The 22,507-nt window shown below is 36.9% G+C and overlaps 1 protein-coding gene across 1 annotated transcript in view; it reads right to left on the reverse strand.

The window, feature by feature from the left end:
• Positions 1 to 246: 246 nt before the first annotated feature.
• RBPJ (recombination signal binding protein for immunoglobulin kappa J region) overlaps positions 247 to 22,507 on the reverse strand; it is a 66,684-nt gene continuing 44,423 nt past the window's right edge. Inside the window, exons 4-11 of the mRNA XM_082052035.1 lie at positions 18,951 to 19,116; positions 17,653 to 17,827; positions 16,027 to 16,164; positions 15,695 to 15,807; positions 13,333 to 13,473; positions 6,699 to 6,854; positions 5,766 to 5,869; positions 247 to 4,980 (exon numbers count right to left, since the gene is read on the reverse strand). Of these exons, the coding sequence (XP_081908161.1) occupies positions 4,665 to 4,980; positions 5,766 to 5,869; positions 6,699 to 6,854; positions 13,333 to 13,473; positions 15,695 to 15,807; positions 16,027 to 16,164; positions 17,653 to 17,827; positions 18,951 to 19,116 (1,309 nt within the window). The 3' untranslated portion in view covers positions 247 to 4,664. The remainder of the gene's footprint in view (positions 4,981 to 5,765; positions 5,870 to 6,698; positions 6,855 to 13,332; positions 13,474 to 15,694; positions 15,808 to 16,026; positions 16,165 to 17,652; positions 17,828 to 18,950; positions 19,117 to 22,507) is intronic.

The following is a 22,507-nucleotide window of genomic DNA, read 5'->3' on the forward strand; positions in this document are numbered from 1 at the left end:
CCCACTTCCCATCTCTTCCAAGTGACTGTGTCACTTGTGCTTGCCAACTAAAAGATCACATAATTCTAGTTGTTCCTCATGGCCCTACTAGAGTATTTTGTCAAAACAAGAAATAGGCTGGCTTGCCACATTTCTAGTTCTAATTATTTACCAAGTGAAAGAAATACCAGACAGCCTGCAACTAAGTAAAGCATGAGAACAAGTCAGGTATACTACTTACAATAATAAAGTTGCTAAACAATTAAACACAGTTCATTTTTTCTTATTTAATAAATAATATAAAAAAGTGAACCTTTTTTTTTTTGTTTTACATTATTGGAAAAAACAGTTTCTTATCTAACTCCAGCAATAATACAAGCAGTAACAAAACAGATTTAGATTCTGGGGTGGACATTCCTTATCCCATTTAAGTGGAGTCCAGTGTGCAAAGCCTCACAATTACTGATGACTTTTCCACTCCTGGGGCTGGTCGTCTTCTGTGCTGTTCTGGATCCATAGATGACCTCACTGTTCATTCACCAAAAAGGAAAAAAAAAAAAAAGGAAAACAAACAAGCAAAACCAACAACAACCAACCAACATATTCCTTGGTTAACACTGAAGAAAATCCGCAAAAACATGGCAAGTTTCAACACCTGATCAAATCATAACTACTTTTATATCATCGTACAGATGTTCAATTATGTTTGTCACATCAACAGTAACATAGCATTTCAACTTTAGCCTTGTAGAAGAAAAACGAAACCAAATATTATATGCACATACACACAGAGAGTACACTTGACAAAAACACTTTTATGTGGTTTACATTTCACTTTTATTTAATCCTCAAAACTGCCCATATTGCAGGGTTCCTCTTGATGAAGTATGGAACTGAGCAATTAATTCTACAAAATTATGGTAAGAACTTGCTAATTTTTCTACCTTATTGCTAAGAAACTTTACAGGTGCACAGTTTGTAAAAATAACCCTTTTAAGACTGAATGCATACACATGCTACAAGATTTTAAAAAAATTGACATGAGCATAGCACCTCCAGATGGGGCAAATGCAGTGCTGAACACAGACAGAATGCTTATAAAGTCAGAACTGCTCATTTATTTCACAACTTCTAAAAGGGAAGAAATTTTTCAGTCCTAAAAGGGTTAAGTAGAAACCCTAATATACTTATTTTTCTAACAAAGCTGCCACTCAATCCCATAGTACAGTGCTTGAAAACAAAGTCAAAAGTCTGGCACAGGAAAGTATACACATTTGTTCAGTACTCATAAACACAGCTACTTTTGAAAGAAAGTAAATAATATGGTTAATAACTGAAGAGTGTCTTAGTTTCAAGATGGACAATGCTATGCAGTAATTTCATCTACTAGTGGATAGTTTACCTCCAATAGATAATTTGTCTCACTGGCAATAATATTTTGTATATGAGGAATTCACTGATTTATGTCTTGAGTTCATGTTTTCTCAGGTAACCATTCTGATTTCATAAGTCTGTGCAATGAAAAGCATTACAGAATACCATTATTAACACAGTCGTGGGATGCCCTCAGGGCAAATAATTAGGAAAAACATCAGCAGCAGATGATTAAAGACTACGCTAGTGTTGAATTCTGAAATGCAGTTCCAAACAAAAGAAAACAAGAAAAGGCATAGCTAAATTTGAGCACTTAATTTGCTTTTTCCTCCTATAGTTGGAACTACAACAACATTCTGAACACAGACTCAATTTCTATGTATGTAGAATTAACAGCAGACTTAACAGCTAGACTTGAACAGTTATAATAGTTTCATATTGAAACATTCTAAAAATAGTTTTACCAAAATCTTGAGATATTGTTAATATTATGAAAATTGATTAACAGCTCACAAGGCCAATAAATGTAACAATATCACCCCACAGGAATAAGTTCAGGAAGATAACATATCGAAACAACTGGACATCTTAGCAACAGCAAGGACCTGGAAGACCATTTCTGTACTACAGAATAACTACTGGCAACAATGGACCCACAAGCCCAAGGAAAAAAAGGGGTTTTAAATGGTCTTGTAAGCAGAACGTACTAGTTTGTTTTTCACCCACGTGGCTGTAGTGTGTAGAACAGCAGAAATTAGGCTAAGTCATTAGTTTTTTTACAAGTCAAGGAATATTATATCTATTGGGCAAAATTATTGCAAGAAACTGAATATAAAAAGTATTGCATTTATATGTAAAAATTTTAAAATAATGAGTATAAAAGCAGGTGTCAAGTTCTGAAAAGCTGTTTTAAATAGTCTTTAAAGGTTAAAAGGCTTGTCATGGTTTGCCTACTGTGTGTATATCATGGTTTGCTCTTTACACTCTAAATCTGATATATATATATATATATATTGCTTATTTGAATTCTCAGTCTAATCAATGATGAAAATCTGTGGCTCTTGAATTAAGCCATACTGTAAGATACTTATGTGTTTCTAACAAAACCACAGTGAAATGATTGCTGCCACAACACAATTACAATGAAATTTTATAGCACACACAAAGGTAAACAGATTTGCAAGTAAATGCCAGTAAACAGTTTTAAACGGAGATAAGGCCACAATGAATTCTGCCCTTGGTCACTGAATGGAGATGAGGTGAGGCAGTATTCACTAGTGCTAAGAACCAGCATTGCAACTATGTCACGGGAATAAGTTTTGTAATGCAGAAGAGCAAATATGAAGGCCTGTGGTAGAATACAAGCACGTTTTAGAAGGACAGTGGCACTGATTTCACTATTAGCTAAATATGCTTTACAACCAGTTTCTTCCTTTAACCACACTGTTTTCACACACACAACGGAGCACTAGAGGAAACAAGTAGAATGGAGCGTCACAGGACACAAATATGGTGCAGAGACAATTCTTTAAAACGGTGGTGGGTGCTGAAACTGGAATAAGTGGTCAGAAATAAAAACCCTATGAAAATGGTCAACACATAAGCTCGTAAGAAGTACACTAGAGGAAGCCACAGGTTCACAAACAGCAGTTGTGGCTCTTGCTTCAGGGTACAGAAAACGCTGAACACACCATAAAATTCGTGTTTTGGCTTTTAAAGAAGATGATCGCGCTATCAGAACTTGTCCTATGAGTCTATGCCTAGTTCTGTGACTACAAATAAACTACTAGGGTATACTTTCAAATACAAATGAAGCAGGAAGGTCTGCAAGTGGGGCAAAACATGGCAAAGACAAAATGAAAAAACAAATGCAACAACCAAAGTCAAAGTGCAAATCAGCCTTGAATTTACGATGGAGAGAAGACTTGAATGTTGCACAAGCTGCTGGCAGGGAAAGAGAAACCCACAGGAAAAAAGGATGGGAGGAGTTGACATCTTCATAGTGCTTTTATGATTTTCTATTTGCCCATTTCTAAGTAACAAAATTTATTTCTAGTTATTATGGTATGATCACTTCACAATGAAAGCACGTTCTCAATACAAGTGTTAACATCAAAGTCTGGCCTAATTTACCCAACAGTATGAAGAAAAACATGCTTGCTGTGATTCTCAAGTGATGAAGGGCATCACCTACCAATCCCGTTTGTAGCACATACTTATCATGGTATTTTAGTTACATGCCAACAAGACAGAAGACATGCTGCCAAATGAAGTTCTTGGGAACTTCCACTTTCGAAATAAAACATTTAACTTACACTTAATACAAATTATGTACAAGATTAGAAAAACCTGAACAGATCCTGAAACATTTTCTGATGCAATATGACTGAGCAAGGAAGAGAGGGAGTAACCCAGTAACAACCCTTCAAAAACAGCAACATATGCCTGTGACATGAACAATCATTAAGACGACTGCTGAGATGCCACTTTAAAAAAAAAAACTCGTGTAATGTTAGAACCTCATGAATTATCACTATAAATACATATTTAAAAAAGGAAAACAGAAATAACTATTAACAATGACTGAAAACAGAGCACTAAAGTTAACATACATTGCATGTATTGCAGGCAAGGCAGAGGCATTTTTTTAAAGCTTTTGCACAGACTTCATATAATCTTAAAAAAAATATGCTGGCCTTTACAAGGTTCTACTTGCTGAAATAAAAACAATTTCAGTTCATAAAAAGTCACAAGACTTCAGTTTAAAAAAAGGAACAGTTCCAGCCACAGACCAAAAATATATATATTTTTTTTAAACTGGAAGAGTATGGTAATTAGATTATACAAGCATGGTCAGGCTTGGAACCTGAATATACTTCAGAGCAAAAGCTCAGAGAAAAAAAAAATATAAACTATTTGGTAACAAAAGTGTACTATATGTTGTGATACAAAAAAGGTATGGTGAAAATGTACCTTTTATACTAAAGCTTATACAAGTTTCTTGGTCCATAAAAACTATGTTGTGTTCATGTTTTCTAGTTTGCCCAACGTGTATCCCAGCCACATTTTTTTGTTTCTTGCCCATTAAAAAAAAAAACAGCTGAAAAATAGATTTTCAATAAAGTTCTTATGTTTCGGATTTTTTTTTTTTTATTGTGGCTTCTATATTCAAGATCAGCACTTGCAGGTAACAAAGTTCAAATAATATCACCTAAAATTGAAAGGTGTTTTCCCATGAAACCACAAAAATTGTTCAGTTCTCTTGAATGGAGCACTTAAAAGTCAGTTAAAGTCCATACAAACAACAGTAGTTAGGAAACTACAGTCGCTGTAGATGATGTGACATTGGTTGGGTTTGTGCTGACGTTTGTGTAACTTCCCTCGCTGTTTGCGTTTGTTTCGCTGGAAGCCATGAGGCTTGAGTTAGCTCTGAGGATTGCTCCAGCAGCGCTGCAGTGTGGTCGTGGCCCTGGTTCCGGTGTGTATGTAAAGGTAAGGCTGGTGGAGTAAATTATGCCATCGTTACGGACCAAAGTTACTGGCACCTGGACTGGCTGACGGACCCACCTCCAACCCTCTCGAAATGCAGAAATGTCTGGAACAACACATAGCATGCTCTCTGCGCATCTGAAAAAGAGAGAGTCAACTGAGCATAATAAACTTCAGTTTAAATACAACAGAACAAAATAGTTCAGTTGGAAGGGACTTACAAAAATCACCTAGTTCAACAGCCTGACCAGAAGTTAAAGCATGTTATTAAAGCCGTTGTCCAAATGCCTTGTAAACACTGACAGGCTTGGGGCATTGACCATCTCTCTGGGAAGCATGTTCCAGTCTTCGACTACCCTCCTAGTAAAGAAATGTTTCCTAATGTCCAGGTTGAACCTTCCCTGGTGCAGCTTTGAACCATTTCCACACATCCTGGTACATGATACCACGGAGAAGAACTCAGCACCTCCGTCTCCACTTCCCCTCTTCAAGAAGCTGTATAGGGCAATGAGGTCACCTGTCAGCCTCCTTCTCTCCAAACTAGACAAACCCGAAGTCCTCAGCTGCTCCTCACAGGACATGCCTTCCAGCCCTTACCACCTCTGCTGGCCCTTCTCTGGGTGCAGTCAAGTGCCTTCACATCCTTCTTAAATTGTGGGGCCCAGAACTGCACACAGTACTCGAGGTGAGGTTGTACCAATGCTATACGCAGTGGGATAATCACCTCCTGTAACCAGAGGGATGCAGGTTGCCCTCTCGGCTCCAGGGCAAGCTGCTGACTCATACTGAGCTCTGTCAACCAGAACCCCAGATCCCTTTCTGCAGTGTAGGAAGTACACGCTTGAGCCTATACACGTGAGGACACGCTCTTTACAGCGTCCAGTAAAATGTCATCACCATAAAAATAGTAGGAAATACTGTACCTGTACATGGTTTCAGCTTCCACATCCCCAAACCAGACACGTAAATTTGGAGTGAAGTTCTGCCCCGTAAGTTCCAACATTGCTACATCCCCGCCACCATTCAACTGGAAAGGGAGTGAATGGGAAAAAAAGGAAAATCGACAAAAAAACATGTATTAATAAAAACAAACACACCCTTCTCAGGAAAAAAAAAAAAAAGGGGGGGCAAAAAAATACAACACAAAAAACCACAACAAAACCAAAACCATAGAAAGCCTCCCTCCAAAAACCAAAACCACCAAAACAAAACAAAAGAACAAAACCAGAAAAAAAATTGTTCACATTTGTACAAGAACTATAAACAGTGCTGTTTCAGTCAGCCGGATAAAACTGAAGCAAACACACCTACACAACTGAACTGTAAAGAAGTAACAAATCTAAAAGATACTGCCAATTAATTTGGTATCCTGAAGGAACTTCTAAGTTTTGATAGTTTCCACTTAGAAGTCAACAAGGCTTTGAAAACAAAGAACAAAGCATCTTTCAGAGAACATGTTACAAGAGCTTCAAGGTTTTCCACAGCAGAATGCTAATTTTCTTAATAAGGTTTCAGTCTGGTCTTTGATCTATAATTAGCTGTTTTAAGACCCAAAATCAATTTCTAAATAATGAAACCAAAGTAGAAGTCATTAAAGGATATAACTATGGTAGTATTTTAAGAAATACAATCCTTAACGTACAGAACAATATTAATATTATCCCTGTGATGGATAGGCTCATGTAATCTGAAATGTATAATAGGTAAGAAAAAATACTGCAACATAAAGTAATTTTCCTATTTATAAAGCTAGTATGAATGTTTACCCACAGTATTGCACAAAGGTACCATGAAGGTTAAACCAGTATGATAAAATAATCTCACATGAGAGAGCTTGTTCAAAAAAATAAACTTACTTGAAGACTTTCTACAACAGGCACAGGTGTCACTGGAGCATGGACCGGTCCCATCCCCTCATAAAATGTGTATTCTGCTTTATCTGTGCTAATGATTGTCCAAGAAGCTCCATCATTAATCATTTCTTTATTTGGTTCTTTTGGGCATGGAGTGGCCTTAGAAAGAAGGAAATTTTAAGTCTGACCTGTAGATTTATTTGCCAAGCACAGAGCTAAAAAACAATTCAGCCAGTAACAATGACTTTTATTTCAGTAAAATATTTCCTTATGTTTTTCCTCTAATACAATGACCTAGAGAAACAGTCTCATACATTGCAGCAAAACTAGTAGAAAACTAAAACTTGTGAGGATAACTGTAACTGTCATCTATGATACCGTCACCTCTCCAGCCTTCTGTTTATTACTGAGTTTTCTTTTAGTTCAGCTTTCAAAGTTTTAACGTTATTCAATAGCCATTAACCAACAAACTACAGCACCTAGAAGTAGCTACTTTGAAACAGATGTTGTTTTATTAACGCAAAGTGACAAAAACAGCTACATACTGAAGTGGAATACTTTTCATTAGTTACAATTTACATCTGGCCAAGATTTTTTTTGTTTTTAGAGATTTCTTCACCATCCACAAAATTATAGAAAACACAAGCTTGTAGTTCAGTGTTTTGTCAAAAGAGATAGGAGAGAAGCTGAAATGACAACTTTGCGAATTAGTCAGAAACTTTCACTGTCTCCTTGTAAAGATTACTAAATTAGTGTACATACATATATACATAGATTAAAAAAATACACTGACAACTAGTTTTTATGGCAACAAAAGCCTCTCTGAACAATTAAATCATCTAGCAACCAATAAGGAAATTGTGTATAGGTTAAACACAGTCACAGAAACAAATGGGACTAAAAAATTCTGATTTTAATACCTAAATTCTGTTTTCTTCCTCTAAGCTTTAAGTATATTCAGGTATGTAACTACAACCTTCACTCTTCAAAACTGTTGGACAAACTTCAGTTAGCACGAATCTACCAATCCAGATGAAAAGAAGATCAAAGCTGCGTTCTCATGTGGACTCTCCGCTCTGATATGATCATGTAAAAAAGCACTGAAAACAGCTTGTGAGGGAACTCTGCAACAAGGACAGTAACTACAGATCTTTCTAAATTACTAGCCCAACTTCAAAAGAAGAACTGTTGTATACTAATCTGATGCATGACATCTTTCACAGAGGTTGACTACTATTCCTGTTAGCACGGACTGACATACTTCAACTCATGACAAATACAACTATGGATATAAAAAATTAATTAACCTATACAAGATCCTTGACTGGCTTCTTCAGATCTGCTAAACCCCTGCCACAAAGCGGAAGGCAAATGCCAGAGAATTTGTTCTGAAAGTCCCGCTATGTCGAGAACCATTTCAGAACACTCTGTCACAGAAATCCTTGAAAGACTATGATTCCTCTTCTTGAAAAGCATTCCTTGTCACTTCCAAATACAGCAGTTTACCTCCAGACACCATTTCCCCACTCTTTCCTTCCCTTTTATGATTAAACTTTCTCAACAGGTGGCACTAAAATGCCTTAACACCATGTTAAGTACCTCATGTATTGACTGGCTTCACATGGAAACTGAATGGGAAACAAACAGCATAACATTAACAGAAAAAAGACAGAATAGCCCAAGAACTGGTAAACACAACAAAGACACAGACAAAAGGAATCTAAGGAATATATTTGTATTAAAAAAAGAAAAAAAGGAAAAAAAAAAAAAAAAGAAAAAAATATATCAACCAAACACCACTAATCCCTCTCCTCAGAAAATACCTCAAGAAAGTTCTATACCAAAGGATGTTAAAGAAATGAAATTATAATGGATTAGAAAAAGTTGTGTGTTTGTTTCTTTTTAATAGAAAGCTGATTAAAGGAAAGCAAAAAACAAAAGGTAGAACTTAACAGTCATTCTTCTTTCAAAATGCAAATGCCAATAGCCCAATCTCGTCCCCAATACTGGTGTTACAATCTGTTTTGGTCAACATCCTCATCAGTGTACTAGCAAAGTCAAATCTTCAAAACTCTGCATGATCCTAAGTTTTTCAGGTAGTGAAGTGCTTTTACAATATCAAGGATTTTATGTCCAGAAGTGGAAAAAAAAGAGGAAATGAGCTTTAATTTAGATAAAAATGAGGTTTCTTAAGAAAAATTCTGAACATGTGTCCATAAAATACTGAACTTGGAACTGGTAGTTACAACTCAGGATTCTGGAGTCACCACTGACAGTCTTCTGAAATCACCAGCTTGATGTGCAGTGGCATCCTCAAGCGGCAACACAATGTTGGACATAATCAGAAAAAAATATTGAGAACAAGGTATCAGGTATTATTTTGCCAGTGTAAATCGTGTTCACATAATTCTGGAATACTGTATGCAGTTCTGGTCTCCCCATCTAAAAGAAAGCCATGGTGAAAAGAGAAGGTACAAAAGAGGCAAATAAAGTCACCAAGGAGCTGCTGACCTTATGAGAAAAAATTGAAAAGACTGTGACTCTCCAGTTTGGAGAGAAGAAATTAAGATATTGATGGACGAGGTGAATGCAGAACTGTTGCTTACTAAAACCTGCAAAACTGGAACTAGGAATCACTCACAGAAACTATTAGCTCATTCAAAACAAAGCAAAGTTTACTACACAGCGGACAGGAAACCTCTTGAACTTTCTGCCACCGAATACTGCAGAAAAAGAGAGCACCAGCACATTCAAAAGAACTCAAACTGATGGACCACACACGCATTTACCAAATGATAGCAAGAGTCGGACATGCAGTCTTCAACAACCCTTAATATAAGAAGCGTGGGTGCTGGCAGAGTACAACTGCACTGGACCACACAAAGCATCCAGATCTGCCTCCCTCCTGTAAGCACCATCTCCTGTTGCTGCTGCTAGACATACATATGGACTATGCTCTGATCCAATAAGGCATTATTATTTACGTTCTTTCTGCATTCTCCAGAATGCATGGAGATCTTTAAAGAGAGATCTGGCTGGTACTTAAGCAACTGAACGTCAAATTTTCTATAGGTTCATGCTGACCTGCTTACTTTCCACAGCCTCTCAGGTCTCTATATTGGGCTATTTCCATTCACCCAAGAGAGACTTGCTACCCTAAAGCCTGGAGTATTTTGTGTGCCTGTGGTTTTTTGGAGGGTTGTTTTGTTGTTGTGGTGGGTTTTTTTTGTTTGTTTGTTTGGTTTTTGTTTGTGTTTGGTTTGGTTTTTTTGTGGGTTTTTTTGTTTGTGGTTTTTTTTTTCCTCCCCACAGTGATCACAGTCTGTCTAGACTCCTACTAGAAGAACTGTATTCAACAGTAAGTGCTTAAGAGTAGGCAGGTGAAAGATGCTACACATGCCTGTTTCTCTGGTCTTGGTCTTCTGGTCCAAAGGAAATAAAAATGATATGAGATTTCTCTCTTGCCACTGGTAGACAGAATTTATCTTCCATAGTGACTTTCACTTACCAAAGAGTGATAATAGCCCAATGTGCAAGTTAACAGATTTTATTCAACAAGTAGAAGCAGCAGGTACCTACTCCACTAAAAGTATCCAGAATAGTGGGTTGTACTTTTATCTAAGACCTACCCATGTGGAAAATTCTGAGCTCTTATGAGACTGGGCTCCATGAGAGCTGCAGAAACTGAAGAGTGGTATGATGTCCTGGTAGTCCCACAGGCAATTCCAGGATGTTGAACTAAGGCAGTTGTCAAGAGAAGCAGGAGTTGTCTCTTCATTCAGCCCCTCCCATACAATATTTCGAGAAAGACCAATGAGCAAGGCTGACCCTGAGTTATGGGAATTCCTGTTTCATAGCTTTCTTCTTCTTGACAAAGGTTCATTCTCCTTTACAAGAAAGTATATTGATTGACAGGTGTATCTCTGCTATGTGTTGTGGGTAGAACAAATAGACCTGGTGCCTTCTGAGCCACAAGTCACAAATGTTTCCTGAAATACAAGCAAAGCTTCCCATATTCTCTTTCCATTGTACCAATCCAGGATAGAAGTCAACTGAGCCTTTACCAATCCTTCTTTTGCCTTCCCTTAGATTAAGGGGAATTTTTAAAAAGTTAGCTTCCCTCTTTCCTACCTCTGCCTTTCTTACCCAAGAAGCTACAGCTGTTATCCTAAGCAAGACCCAAGTCTTTCCCAAGTGTGGCCATCTTCCTGGAACACAGCATTATCTCTCAACACCCTCTGCTATCTGAGCTGCCCTGGATGTTTAAAGAAAATTGCAATACTTAGGCAGGCCTGAACTTGGTTACAGTCTCGTTACTCTGATGGGAAGTGCCATGCTGAAAGTCTGCTAAGAGCATGCTAACATACACAGGAGGCTACAACTACAATTTCATTTGTTAGCATATTGCATAAGCTGTCAGAACAATTGTACACTGTGGTGGTGTTTTTTCTTTTTTGTTGTGTGTGGAGTTTTTTTTGTTTGTTTGTTTGTTTTTCCAGCTCTACCTACGGGTTCCTTCTTGTTACAGTAACTTGCCAGGGATATTTTTCTCCACCTGCTGGAGAAAAAAATACTTGGAAGACTGAGACAACTACATTCTTCACAGACAAATCAATTTCTGTGGCTTAACAAATTGCTGTGGTGAACTGCCATAGCTGTCTATGTTTACACTCTCAGCCAAGAAGGAAGACAATGCAACTCTGTTAAATTCATCATGAAATGAGACACCCATAAATCCATGGGTCCAGATGCATCTGCGGGTGCTGAGGGAGCTGGCTGAAGTCATTGCTGGACCACTCTCAATCATCTTTGCCAAGTCTTGGGAAACGGGAGAGGTGCCTGAGGACTGGAGGAAAGTGAATGTCACTCCAGTCTTCAAAAAGGGCAGGAAGGAGGACCCAGGGAACTACAGACCCATCAGCCTCACCTCCATCCCTGGGAAACTGATGGAACGACTTATCCTTGGTGCCATCTCAAGGCATATCAAGGATAAGAAGGTCATTAGGGGCAGTCAACATGGCTTCACCAAGGGAAAGTCATGCTTGACCAACCTCATTGACTTTTATGAGGACATAACAAGGTGGATGGATGATGGCAGAGCGGTGGACGTGGTCTACCTTGACTTGAGTAAGGCATTTGACACAGTCTCCCACAGCATCCTCACAGCTAAACTGAGGAAGTACAGTCTGGGATGATCAGGTAGTGAGGTGGACTGCGAACTGGCTGAAGGGAAGAAGCCAGAGAGTCGTGGTCAATGGGGCAGAGTCTAGTTGGAGGCCAGTATCTAGTGCAGTGCCTCAGGGGTCAGTGCTGGGGCCGGTATTATTCAATATATTCATCAGCGATTTGGATGAGGGAATAGAGTGTACTATCAGCAAGTTTGCTGATGACACCAAGCTGGGAGGAGTGGCTGACACGCCAGAAGGCTGTGCTGCCATCCAGCGAGACCTGGACAGGCTGGAGAGTTAAGCAGGGAAAAAATTAATGAAATATAACAAGGGCAAGTGTAGAGTCTTGCACCTGGGCAGGAACAACCCCAGGTTCCAGTATAAGATGGGGAATGACCTGTTAGATAGCAGTGTAGGGGAAAGGGACCTGGGGGTCCTGGTGGACAGCAAGATGACCATGAGCCAGCACTGTGCCCTTGTGGCCAGGAAGGCCAATGGCATCCTGGGGTGTATTAGAAGGGGGGTGGTTAGTAGGTCGAGAGAGGTTCTCCTTCCCCTCTACTCTGCCCTGGTGAGACCACATCTGGAATATTGTGTCCAGTTCTGGGCCCCTCAGTTCAAGAAGGACAAGGAGCTGCTGGAGAGAGTCCAGCACAGAGCCACAAAGATTATGGAGTGGAGAATCTCCCTTATGAGGAAAGGCTGAGGGAGCTGGGTCTCTTTAGCTTGGAGAAGAGGAAACAGAGGGGTGACCTCATTAATGTTTACAGATATATAAAGGGTGAGTGTCACAAGGATGGAGCCAGGCTCTTCTCGGTGACAACCAATGGTAAGACAAGGGGCAATGGGTGCAAACTGGAACACAGGAGGTTCCACTTAAATATGAGAAGAAACTTCTTCTCAGTGAGGGTGACAGAGCACTGGAACAGGCTGCCCAGGGAGGTTGTGGAATCTCCTCTCTGGAGACATTCAAAACCCGCCTGGACACATTCCTGTGTAACCTCATCTAGGTGTTCCTACTCCAGTAGGGGGATTGGACTAGATGATCTTTCAAGGTCCCTTCCAATTCCTAACATTCTGTGACTCTGTGATTGTGGACTGTATTGTTTCGTATTAGCTTTGATCTAGAAATGGACAAAAGTGGTCAAACTCCACTGGCATATGCCAGGATGTTAAGCCACAGTATTATGATTTGCATGCTTAAGTTCCTAGTGTGTTTCCATTTCTTCCACTGGAAAAAATAGAATTTGTTGTCTAGACAGACATGGAAGAAGGTTATAATGAAAGAAAAACTGATTTGGAAAGGAGACAAACTTCATTTCCCTCCACCCTCTGTCTTTTCAAAACAAAAATATCAGACTTGCATTCAAAACCAACTGCAAAACTGGCATTCAGGCATATTTTGGGAATATTTGAGAAAACTCAGCAACCACACTTCTCAGCTTTTGAAATAGTTTTAAACAACTCACTTGAAATTGTATTATTCTCTCCTGGGAAAGGCACAAATACATTCTCTCAGTGTCTTTAAGGTAAAATGCACATTTATGGAGCTGTGATACTGGATCATCTGCATCCAATAACGCTGTTTGTTTATCTACTTTTCGAATTATCTGTGAATAAAATTTGAACAAAAATATATTTAAGACGATGTCTGTACTTCACTTTATTGGAGATTATACATGTACTGTTAGTAAAGGAAGTGAAAGGTCACTTATTTTTAATTTCCATGCCTCCTGTTTTAATACCAACATTGGATTCATAATTCGCAATGCTTTTGAAACAAGAAAACAACATTGAAGTGACACGCAGTAGTACAGCATCAATGTGTTGCATGTATATATATTTTATCCTTTTTGCTATAAGATTGAGGAAAAAAACTTGAAGCTTCAGCAAAAATCTACTTTTGTTCCATTTCCTGGTACAAAAGAGCAGTAGATCAAATAATAATAAGACTTCTACAGAAGCTTCCACCATTGACCGCATCAACAACATTCTGTGGCAGACTGACTGTTGAACAAGAACAGTTGAAAATAAGGATTAACTTTAAAGGTATCGAGATGTCCTTAAGTACAGTTTTGCAAAGACAACAATCATAGCATATGTTAATAATAGTTGGTCACCAAATACTACTTAAGAATTGTTGTAAATATTACTTAGCAATTGTTCTTTATATCTGGTAGCTCAGCAAAAAAATATCTGCTGACTTAATTCAGAGCTGTTACACTAATTTAATTTTAAAATTAAAAAAATTATTCCCTTACAAACAGTGGAAATCTGTAGCTTGGAATTTTAACTCAACTTCTAGAAAAAAGTTTAATACTTTAATTTATGCAACATCAGCAGAAGCAGCAGCCAAAATGCCACAAGATTTCTAAGCCAACAACCAGAAAGCCAACCATGTCCTCTGACATTTCTAATTATAATAAATGGCATTTTTAACAATATAAGTTTCAAGATTAACTTATTTTTTCAAAGTTCTTTGCATCAGCCTATAAAATGTCTGTGAGTTGCCTTTCAATCGCATCACCTTCAATCAATCTTGGAAGGCAGCATGATAAATGTTCCCAATAGACCACAAAAGAGGAACCTTTAGCCTAATTGGTTTTAATCTGTTTCCAACTACAAATACGTTTCTGGGGATGGCATCTCTTTTATGTAATAAGAAAATATTAACATGAAGCCCACAAATAAGTGAGATCCTCTGACTTAATTTCATGTGCACTGAACCAGATCAGTAGTAACCAGGTCTGGATTTTTCCATCAAATAATGTGATAAAAAAAATATTATCTCTTTAAATTACCGTTTTATACCACTTACTTGAACAGGCTATTTTTTAGCCAAGTTTGATATTGGAAAAGAAATTCTCATTACAGTCCTAGTAAAATAAGTTTGGGAAGGGGAAAAAAACTGTGCCTGTGGGTAAGGCTGGCTTTACATGGTTGCACTGTAAAAATTGTTTCTAGTTAGAAGTGGAATTAGCAAAGCCATGTATGAAATTCATAGTGGGTTGACAAACCACAATTTCAGAGAAGTTTTCATATGAAGCACTGTTTATTATCAGTCACATAAAATTCCACTTAAGCTGGCATTAAATGCATAAAACATGAGGAAAAAAATCTATTATTATACTTCAATTATATTCATAAAAAATACAATATTTATTTTAAAAATTACTGTGTAGTCAGCAATTTTTTGTTGTTTTTCACAAATCTTAACTGGTTATAATCAATTTTTTATCTCTGATGAAGACAAGGGCTGAAATTGTCTCTTTCTAAAAAAGAAAAAATGTTATTCCAAAGGCTTTCCCAATGTTCCATATTTAAAACAGACAGTATTAGTAAGTGCCCAAAATGCTTTTGCAAGCTGACACTGGTATTATGTATCCTTAGAAGGATACAGAAGTGCTTTGAGATTCAAATGAGCAGCACACTTAAAGCTGTGCTGAACTCAACAAATGGAATATTCCTACTGGCTGCAAAGACTTTATTCACCTATTGAATATCAGTCTAGAAGTATCTTGCTACACTGAGACCTACATTACTGTTTTTAAAATAGACATTTTCCTAAGGACAGCTTGCAGATTAACCTGGAAGGTTTGAATTCTCAAAAATTCCCTATGCTTATTTTAGAGCTGTTCTTTGCTTACAGAATAAACCTGCAGATACAAAAATATGTTTTTATTAAAATGAATGCCATTTTCCATTTGAAACATGTATTACCAAAAGGAAACACAGAAAGCCAAAAACTGCAAACAATGCAAACCCAAGTATCCAATCACATTAAGTAGCCATCTACAAATTAATTACAGTATTGGAGAAATTAAACTGTACCAGTCTTGGGAGTGCCATGCCAGTAACTGAGCATACAAGTTTCACAGTCTGCCCATAATGAATGTATCCGTCTCTCACTGTGAATTCTTCTCCTTCTGATTCATCATCATCCACTGCATGAAACAGGTATTTTCAGATTATTTATTTTAATCACTGTTTTCCTCGATAGGAGGAACATTTAACATCACACTATTGCATCAAACATACACTCAGTAATAAAACAAATCTGCATATGGGTAATTAATATGGAGGAAAAAATACAGGACTTTTTTTTTTGTGGGGATGGAGGGAGGGAGGTAAAAAAAAAAATATATTACTTCTTTTTTACTTACAGAGGTGAATGTAGAACGCTCCCCACTGTTGTGAACTGGCGTGGAAATTACCACCTTCTACGTGCAAATATCGGGTGCTAACTGTTTGGGATCGAAGTCTATTAAATAGTGCCACTTTTGTCCCTGATGCAATACATACTGCAAGAAACACATACAGACTTGAGATTATAAAATTACTTGATTATTACACAGAAAAGTAACAAAAAGTCATAAATACAGTAAAATAAATTGATGAATACTGGAAATCAAGAGATAATTCTCAACTATTAGTTCATTTAGAAAATATTATATTTGTGACAGACCAAAAATAATCACAAAATTACAAGTGGGATAACAGAGTGGCTGTTCTCCAAAGGCATGCTAGTTCACGGAATTTTGCCACTTAGCCGAACAGGCAGGTGCTTGCTAGCTAACAACTCCTTCTGTTCACAGTTCTCCAAAAAACAATTACTTGAGAAGCTTTAGCTTGCCCTTGTAAAGTACTTAGACAACTTTCAGTGATCTTTTGAAGTATATAGAAAAAATATTCTTACAAGTCACAATTAATTGAAAGGAAGACAGACATAACTATGTAAAAAATAACCATGCAGCTTGAAATTTTCTTAGATCTGAACTTACTTATCATTCAAGAGACAAACGCCAAGTATGTTCCCCTAAAAAAATAATCAGCAGCTAGCATTTTGCCATCAAAACTGGCATGTTTCTTTCACTTGATTCATATTTACTACCGAAGAATGCTTGGTTCATATTCACTGTCCATCAAAACTATCTGTCTGAATACAAAGTCACCAGTGCATACTCTGAGCCCACGGGCGTGAACTGCACAGCAACAGATTGCCTTTAGTCATGCCCCGAGATCCACATTCCATAGGTGAATGGGTTCCAGCCCAACACAGATGGAAGAGCCTTTTAAAGCACTAGTGAAGAGAGAGAGAAAAACAAAAACAAAAAGGGTATCTCTTGAGGTGCTTCAGTGGTATGCAGGCAAAAACTTTGGAGGAAAACCAAAAATGCTCCCAATTATACATTAGCACCAGAGATATCTTTAGATGAAAAACACGGTAAGAAAATAAATCTTGGTGAAATAGCACTACACAGATTTCTTAACCAATTACTTAAAAAGAAACATGCAAAACGTATTAAAAATAAAAACAACGTGAAAATGGCATGAGACAGTGAGAAGGTGGCTGTGATGTGACAAACTGCTGTGTCAATAACATGATGCTACTCATTTATCACCATCTAAAAGCTCTCTCTTTGATACTGATCACAACATCCTAAGCACCAGATCACTGCAGCTTCAGAGATCCAACAGCTTAGAGAGCTGAGGTAGAACATTCTTTATGCATTTGTCTACAAGGATTCACTCCTCAGAATAAGGTGGGTTTGGTGGACCTTTTATATTTTCTCAATAATTAACTGTGACTGCATAAAACTCAGTGTAATCCAGCTATACTGGAATACTTTAAAATACACTGATGTTTACAGTTCTGAAATACATTATTAAAATAAAAACTGAAAATTTCATTGTATTTGCTTTGTAGTCAGACCTCAGAATACAAAAGAAAAAATTAGCAGGAAGCAAAATTAATTGCTACATAAGGAAAAGAACTGTAAAATACTTACAGTCTGCATTTTTCAGTGACTGTTTCTTTTTAGAAGGTTTGGAGATGACTTTGATCCGTTTACTGAGGAACACACCAATGTCGTCACTATTGCCATAGAACATTTTTACTGATAACATGAAGTGCTTTCTCTTGTCTGAGTCTGATATGTATAACGTTTTGGCAGTGCAATAATTCTGTAGGTGAAAACAAACTGTTGTTTCTTCTTTCAAGTCAACCCAGTTCAAGAAACTATGTACATTTAATCACGAACAAAATAGGAAAATTCATGCAATAGTTTCTAAAACAGATCAGAAACTGCTCTTTCCCTCTTTTCCATATGGATATCTTTTATGATTACTGTTCAGCTTTGAGAAGTTTAGCACCTGACTTCCGTACTTTAGCATCTTTCTAAAGACCTTTACCAGTACTTGAAAACAGACAACTAGAGCCTATAACTGTGTCAAAGCTATCTCTGAGTGGTTAAGAGCACTCTTAAAATTACATTTGAGTACAGCTATACAGGCAGTGCACTGGATGCACCCAAGAGGCTGCCCGGGCAGAAAATGTGCTGAGCCAAACTTTGAAAGGATGTGACATGATAGGGTTTTGAAACAATAGAAAGCTACTTTTGGCTAAGTGTTTATGCTAGGTGACAACAGGAGCTTAAAAAAAAATCTCAAAGATAATTTTGATTATTCTTTTCCTATTCAGCAACATACGAAGCATTTCTAAGTAGACTGTGCTGGAAATACCAGATAGCTACAAAATAGTGCTTAGTAGAACAACCAGCTAAAATGAGCACTCAAGTTGCCATTTCTATTCTGCTTAAGTCAATATTTCTTAAAAGAAATCATACAGCAATTTATATCACTGTAGAATATAATCTACTAAGTTTATGAAGTCACTATTTTATTTATATTTTTATGCAAGGAGACTTAAAGACCACTTCTAGCAGTAAATGTTCAGATACCTCCTTGATGAGATTATCAATTCATGCAAGCCAGGGAGAGGAACAGAGAGTCTGGACCAGAAACCTTACTTCAGCTAAATAACCTACCAAACAACCAAATAGATTACTGACTCTGAATCAACAACCTATGAATGAAAGGTTAGCACCCAGCTATGATCCCCTGAGCCACATCTACCTCATTCAATTGTCCTACGTGTCTTTGAGGGATTTTTTAAAACCACTTACATAGTACCTGCTACAGTGCAATAACAGATATCAAAAATATCCAAGGGTATTCTTTGAAATATGCACCATGTAGCTATAATATCCTTTGCAGTAATCTGGGTGGTTTATTTTAAGTCTTCTACCTTTCCTTCCAAGTTCAGCTGCTGCATTTCTTGGTCACTGTTTCCTATTCCAATGAAGGCGCAAGGTTGTGACTCTTGCTCAGTGCAACCATCCCGTTCCATTTGCTCTTTTTTTTTCTTCCATCCACTGCCCATAAGATACACACATGGAGGAGGACAAAAGAACCTGAAAATGAAAAATACATTATGAGATTACATACATCTTTCATGAAAATTCTTGAGACAGAAACTGTTGTGTACCCAAAGCTTTCTCAGCCCTTTCACACTTTGCATTCGGTTTATACATGCACACCCTTCGTCTTGAAGATTTTCTAAAATGCATATAAAAAAAAGGAGAAAAAGGAAAATCGGCATTAGATGCACTGTCACTGGGTATCTTCCCACTTCAATATATGATAGGTAACAGTCTGCATCTCTGTAAAACAAAAATTCTTTCTACCCTTACACAGAAGAGATGCTCAAAGAAAGTAAAAAGGCCTTGAAAGTGATGACAGTGTTTTGCTTTTTTAGGTGCTTGATATGATGCAGCAATTAATACACACAGAACAGTTCTACAAACTAATTTAATGGGTGACTGCTGACTACAATTCCTAAACATTTAGTGTTTCATCATTAGTAAAGAAGTAGTCTATTCCATCTATCCCATAAATCTCTTTTCAGTTTTTAAATGGAACAGATGATTTTACATCTTCATCAGTAACGGTCAAAGATATGATCTAGTCTTCAGCAGCACTAATAAAATCAGTCTAGATGCTACTTACAGCATCATGTTCCAAATTAAATGCAGTATTTTAATGCAATGCATTGGTCTTGAAGTTTCTGCAAATTGTTAAAATGCAAATCCTAATCACTTTCAGTTTTATTTTAGCCAACAGTTGCTGCAATTTTATCATCATTTAGTTATGATCAAAGTTAAAAAAGCAGAATGAGTATATCCGATTTTGAGGTTAGGATGGCACGAAGGGAGAGGATAACTGAAAACATTTTAATTATTCTGTTTATTTCAAATTGGAGAGTAGTGCTTAACTTGGCACTTCTGAAATCCAAAGACGACTCCTACCTTATACAGGTAGGTAAGCAGGACAACTGAGTTAACGGATTGTTTCTATTAAACACCATATAAACCTCAATTAATAGAAGTCAGCTTTAGCATGAAAATCAAGTCTAATATACTACTTTATCTCACCTATTCAGCAAAATGACCTTTATTAAACAGATATAAAATGCTTTTCTAATTAACAGAATTCTTAATAAATGAATCCAAAGTCCTCAGTTAAAAATCACATAATATAATTTAAATATTAAGAATCCATATAAATAAATGCAGAGACTTATAATATTTTCAGTTAATGCAGACGGTTGATGTATATTCTTTGTTAGAGGAAAAAAAAAAAAAAACAAAAAGCAAATTAAGTTTTACTGCAATTCAAAATGTCTCAGTGGTTAAAATAAAGAGCAAAAATTACCAATAATTCCACAGTGAAAAATTTTCACTTTATTTTGCTCTTTAAAACACAACAAGACTGATGAGTTACAAATATATATACAGCTTAAATACATACGAATGTCTTTCAGAAGTACTGTGCTCTGGTTTGAAAAAAAGACCACAAAAGACCATCTGTAGAAAGTAGCTCATACATGACATCAAAAGATCTGCATGTTTGAGAAGTCCATTAAAAATTAATTTGTGAAACTGCTCCTATAGATCGCTTTTTAAACTTAGTAATTCTAAACAAACAGAAACAAATGCTCTGTTTTCTCCATTACGATAATCCATTTCAGCAAAAACTTATCACAATAATTATTTGCTCTTTTTATTGCCTTCACACTGCCCTGAACACAGAAATTTTGATAAACGTGGAATTATGAATTAACAGAAAGACACTTGTAGAATCAAACTACGCAAAGTTTAACAACTTACACTTTTTCATGTGCTTATTACATCAGTTTTAACTATTCATATTTTATTCCTTGGGGTAATTATGGGTCATATTAAGGCTCTGGAATTTTCTTCTTCCAATTGAAAATGCAGAACACAGAGAACCAAGGCAACAGGTAGAAACTTGGCAATTTGCAAAGCAGATGTTTCCTGATGGAACTGTCAAGTTGAGAAACTACACAATAAACCAGCTCAAAAAGAAAATTTAACATTTTCACACAAGCAACGCAAGAGAACACTTCCACTAGCCCAGCCACAAATCATGAATTTGAAATTCATAGTTATCCGATATTAGAAGGGGTTATTGTAATTTTATTGCTGTAAGAATAGATGTTCTAAAATTTGAAAATCACAATGAATGGAAAGAATAAGCGGTTATAAATGTTATCAAACAGCACACACTGTGTGTATCCCCTTTTTGCTTGCTATTATGCCTTTTGCTTCTTATCTTCCAGTACCTGACCTCTGTTTCCGTTTTTTTTTATGACGATGCTGAACGGTGCAGTAGGGGTATATTTAAGAACACCATGAGTTTCTGCTACACACCAGTTAAATCCTCCTTTTCCTACTACAAATTTTTGATCTCAGAAAAAGTAATATATTTCCTACTTTTCAATGCATTTTTTTTTCAAACAGCACAGATGACATGACCCAATTTCCCTCAAATGCTTCTCTACCCTAAAGGAAAAATGATCTTAAGAGGACTTCCATTCATGAGGGAGACAGTGCAATGACAATGGCCAAGATCATAAAATTCCTATTAAAGTACAAGATGTATATTTGCTTTCTACATGATAAATCTAATCTATATGTTCTATATCACCCCACATCTAGATGTAAATACCATAATTGTTGTTAAAAATATATTCTGAGGCTCATCTGCTGGTTGCTGCAACTTTCAGCGTGTTTTAGGAAAACAGAAAACTGAAACAAAGCAAGAAATAACAGCTTTAGCACTACACTGAGAAAAATTCTACTGTAGACAATTGTGATGACATTTAAAAATATAGAGATATACAGAGATATGCGTGCGGGAAGTAAGCACATTTTTATTACCCTGGCAAGGCATCAAGAGAAGGCGCTGATCCTGCCTCAAGGACTGTTTAGGAGGCCTACTCTACTCTGACATGCTAGATAGGGGAAATATGATGGGGATTCTCCATGAATAATACTTTTCAAATGGGGGTTATGAACAAACTCCAAGGCTAAGAAATGCAAGATTTTGGGGAAGAAACTTCAAGTAACAGATGCATTTATTCAAGAGTTGGTCTTTTGGCAATGAACTCAGATTGCCAGAAACAGCACATCGCACTTCTAGTCAGCTCCTGGTCTCTCCAACTTGAATGACAATATATGATCCTTCCAGTGTTCATGGATGTATCCCACTAATCTTCTTTTCCACAATTACAAGGTATTTCCAGTAAAGAAATTATACCAAGACTAAAAACTAATATCAACCTATATTAATGAAGCAATGCTTTGCAAAAAAAGAAACCAAACTCCTTGTATTCCAAGTAGGTATAACACTACAAAGCAACCATCGCACATTACCTTTCTTCCTCATGTACTCTTTTCTATTTATCTTACTGGTTAGAACACAAGAAAAAAAATCCCAAAC

This window comes from Streptopelia decaocto, assembly GCF_964273445.1.
Source record: "Streptopelia decaocto genome assembly, chromosome: 4".
Taxonomy (NCBI): domain Eukaryota; kingdom Metazoa; phylum Chordata; class Aves; order Columbiformes; family Columbidae; genus Streptopelia; species Streptopelia decaocto.